This window comes from Trypanosoma conorhini (genome assembly GCF_003719485.1).
Source record: "Trypanosoma conorhini strain 025E chromosome Unknown Tco_14.4_contig_00393, whole genome shotgun sequence".
Classification (NCBI taxonomy): domain Eukaryota; phylum Euglenozoa; class Kinetoplastea; order Trypanosomatida; family Trypanosomatidae; genus Trypanosoma; species Trypanosoma conorhini.
The window spans coordinates 13,570-17,105 of NW_021704457.1; the positions used below are offsets into that span (position 1 = coordinate 13,570).

The 3,536-nt window shown below is 52.4% G+C and overlaps 2 protein-coding genes across 2 annotated transcripts, besides 4 other annotated features; both read right to left on the minus strand.

The window, feature by feature from the left end:
• Window positions 1-173: 173 nt before the first annotated feature.
• On the minus strand, window positions 174-1,562 carry Tco025E_06112 (uncharacterized protein; the record flags this gene model as incomplete). The annotated part of the gene is made up of 1 exon (XM_029373001.1): window positions 174-1,562. One exon carries the CDS (start codon window positions 1,560-1,562, stop codon window positions 174-176), a length of 1,389 nt encoding a protein of 462 aa, XP_029227098.1.
• Window positions 1,563-1,781: 219 nt separating this feature from the next.
• Window positions 1,782-1,818: a microsatellite.
• Window positions 1,819-1,862: 44 nt separating this feature from the next.
• Window positions 1,863-1,918: a sequence feature (A-rich).
• A 90-nt stretch (window positions 1,919-2,008) lies between these two features.
• Window positions 2,009-3,046, minus strand: Tco025E_06113 (putative spermatogenesis-associated protein 17-like; the record flags this gene model as incomplete). Its single annotated transcript, XM_029373002.1, has 1 exon — window positions 2,009-3,046. One exon carries the CDS (start codon window positions 3,044-3,046, stop codon window positions 2,009-2,011), a length of 1,038 nt encoding a protein of 345 aa, XP_029227099.1.
• Window positions 3,047-3,074: 28 nt separating this feature from the next.
• Window positions 3,075-3,108: a sequence feature (A-rich).
• Window positions 3,109-3,325: 217 nt separating this feature from the next.
• Window positions 3,326-3,343: a microsatellite.
• The last annotated feature ends 193 nt before the right edge of the window (window positions 3,344-3,536 follow it).

The following is a 3,536-nucleotide window of genomic DNA, read 5'->3' on the forward strand; positions in this document are numbered from 1 at the left end:
CTCCCGATCCCCGCCATATACATACAAAGACAGAAACTAATAAAGTCTATCGAGCTTAAAAGGCTCACAGCCACATAACCACGCATACATGTAATTTTATCCTCTTCTTCTTTTTCTTTGCATTATCAGTTACTCCGCCATAGGGTCATAATTGCAGCTCCTCACACTGCCCCTCATGTTGCACCCGAACTCGGAGTGCATTCCGCATCTAGTGTCTCGCGCATTCGCTCCATCTGCTCCCTGACATCTTCTAGGTCCCTCTCTGCATAGTTGACTATCTTTTTCACCCCGTACTTTCTACGCAGCTCTCGGGCCCGCATCCTTTGTTGAATGTCCTCCTCCCTTAAAGGAGTGGGCCGACCCGAGGAGAGCAGCCGCCGCCGTCGCACCAGTGCGGGGGCTTCTTCCGTGAGTAAACTATCGCCCTGAGGGTTGGGTAAGCCGGGAAAAGTGCATGGCCCACTATCCGCGTCCACCTCTGCATCCACGTCCCCAGCTTTATCACTCGTAGTTTTGGATCGAATAGCCAGAGGAGGTATTATCACATCGTTCTGCGCCAAGTTTTCACTCTGCCACTTGGAATAATGGGACAACGACCCCTCACTAGGGTCGGGTCCAATAATTCCACTGTTAGCAATCTGTTGTCGGATCGGCATTGGTGGAAGTATGTTTGCTAAAGGCTCCTCTTTAGCTGCGTTAATTGTGGACAATTGCAAACTAGGAGGCGGCACGATTGGCTTCAGTGCTTCAAAGGAACCCGTGGCTCCCTCAGGATTCCACAACGGCTGCACATTTTTCATTTTTAACGTCTTTCCTGCTGGACGCTGCGGCAACGCGGTGGGTTGACCCACACCAGCAAATAATGCTCTTATCGTCGTCGTCCTTGTTGTTGCCGTGATAGCTGCACCTTTGGTCACGGCACCGTTGTCACTGTTGCTAGCTGCGGCCAGGGCTCGTCCTGCCGTACGCTCCTGCGCGAGGTTATGCAGCCCCGAGGCGTTTTCGCGGGGAATCCTCTTCTGTAGCTTCTTGCGACTGTCGCGCGGCGACACGCAATGCGCGGCGGCAACCTCACCACTTGCCCCGCTCTTACTCATTGTCCCCTCCACCGCCGCCAGCTGGCAGAGCAGGAAGGAGAACAAGGCAGCGAACCCCTGCAACTCGAAGGTGTGGGGGGCGAGTGCGGGCCGCTCCCGCATCGCCTCCTCCCACGCCTGCGGGAACGTCACTCCGCCCTTTACACCGTCAACAAACAGCCCCACCACCGCGCTGGCGAACCACTGCAGCATTTTCCCCAGCTCTGAGTGCTCGCCAGCGGCGACAAAGGCACCCTCCACAAGCAAGTGTGATGGGCATCCCCGTGAAACCAGAAAACTGCTTATTTGGGCGCAGACGGATTTTTTTCCAAAGAAGTGGCAAGCACAAGGCCGCCCCTCTGCGCTAGTCATCTGTTCCAGGCTGGTCACGATTTCTTGCATCTGCTCCGAGCTCATCGCCGCAGGGAGCGCGGAATCTGCGAACGCGATGGTCTCCACCCCTTTCGAGAGAGAGGAGAGCGCCATTGGTGCCTCCCTCTCCACTACCAAGAGAAAGAGAGATACAGTCAAAACCGACCTTCCGTTGCTGCTTCACAGAGTAACTCCTACTGGCACAAAATGCAACGGCGCAAAAAAACAGCCTCTTCAAATTGGCAAACAAGAAAAGTAGGTAAGGAAAGGAAGCTAATAGATTGTTCACGCAAAGGAAACCAATGCACGCGTGGGGGCAACATGGAGCGTCACTATTACTATTATTATGTTTTATTTTGTATTTTATTTTGGCGCACACGCTGAAACCAAAGGTCAACTGCTGCAGCCAACGCATAAAAGGGTAAAACACATCAAAATAAAACAAAAAGTAAAAATAAGAAAGAAGAAAGCCAACGTCTTCTGTTGCTGATAAAATATAGTTACATTGCTGAAGTAGTTGACTCAGTGATAGACACTTTCTTGCAATTCCTTTGAATTTTCTAAAGTGGCACACGCCTGGGGGCGGGAACGACAAACGGTTTGGTACCATGCAGGGCTTGTATCTCTTTGGTGTCTACGCAACGCAGCAAAGCGGCCGTTTCGGTATCGTACAAAGGCTCAAAAGCATCTATACATGAATGCTGTACAACATTGCCGAGGTGCTTGTTCCCATTTCCCGCGGAGGAGCTTGTGATGGGAGGCAAACTGCGCCCATCTATGCGGCTACGGTTCCATGCACCACGAAATATGCGAAAGCTTGAAACATTGTCACGCCCTTTCGCATCATCGGTTACTCGCCCTTGATTGGGCCACGTGGAATAACCCTCCCCGGTAGCTGCAGGCACTCCCCCGTTGTTCTGCCGTTCTTTCAGAACCGTTTTTAACGTCTCCCGCACCTTTCGTATGTGCTGCGGACGCAACGCCGCCTCGCTATTATGCCTGATATCACCTTCAACGCTTGATCCATAAACAGACATGGTCGAACAGGGAACCATGGGGCGCCTGTAGACGCCACTCACAGACACCGTTGAGACCAGGTGGTGCAACTTCTCTGTCGCCTCCTTGTAGCTCTGTTTCTGAAGTGTTAGCCGTGCTTCCGCGTCCCGTTCGACTTGAGCGTGGTGCAGCTGCGTGGCCATTTCCCGCACCTCTGAAGACACCCTCAGCGTTTCCTCAATGTACAGCTTCCTGGCGAAGAAGTTGTCTACATGACACCGCACATAGTACCCACGGAAGCAAGCCTGGATGCGTGTTGCGTAGTACTCGTAGACAGCCCTTTCATGCGACTCCTCCGCCTCCTCCCGTCGCTTCATCACACGCTTGCGCTGCATGTGGCCACGATACATCCGCTGCACACACACCACAGCCTTCCTCACCACTCGATACGTACGAAACTCCCTCCACATGCGGTACGCTGATTGTATCTTCACCGCCGCCACCAATTCCTCCTGCCGAACAGAATTCGCTTGCGCTATCGCCTCCATGAGCGCCGCGACCAGTTGCGGCACCATTGGTTGAACATAGTCACAAGCGCTCATCCTTCCCTACGAATATATTCTATAATAGAAAAAAAGAACAAAAAGAACAAAGAAATAAATAACAGGGCACTAGAAAACTAAAATAGCACGAACAAGAAAAAGCCCAAAAAGAGTAGAGAAAACAGCTACAGTAGCAAGATTGCCACGACAATTCGCGCTGCGTCAGCATGCCGTCTATAATCAACAGTCGGAACGCAGGCATTTCTGCCAGCGCCCAGTGTCATAAGGGAGTACGTCACACAGCATTAAGGAATTTCATCAGGGTGCGCATCAAGGAAAAGAGAGAGAGAGAGAGAGGCCTGCTCAGAGAATGGATTAACTATGCGGCCGTCATAGAGCAATGCACCTCTCGCCAGAGCTGCAGTAGTATTTTGGAATTCCCTCATCGCCGCAGGCCGCCCGCACACCGCCTAAGCCACGTCATCTGGGCGCTCTCAGGTCCACGCAGGAGATCAAAGAGATACACTCACCGGTGGGATTGTTCAATGAG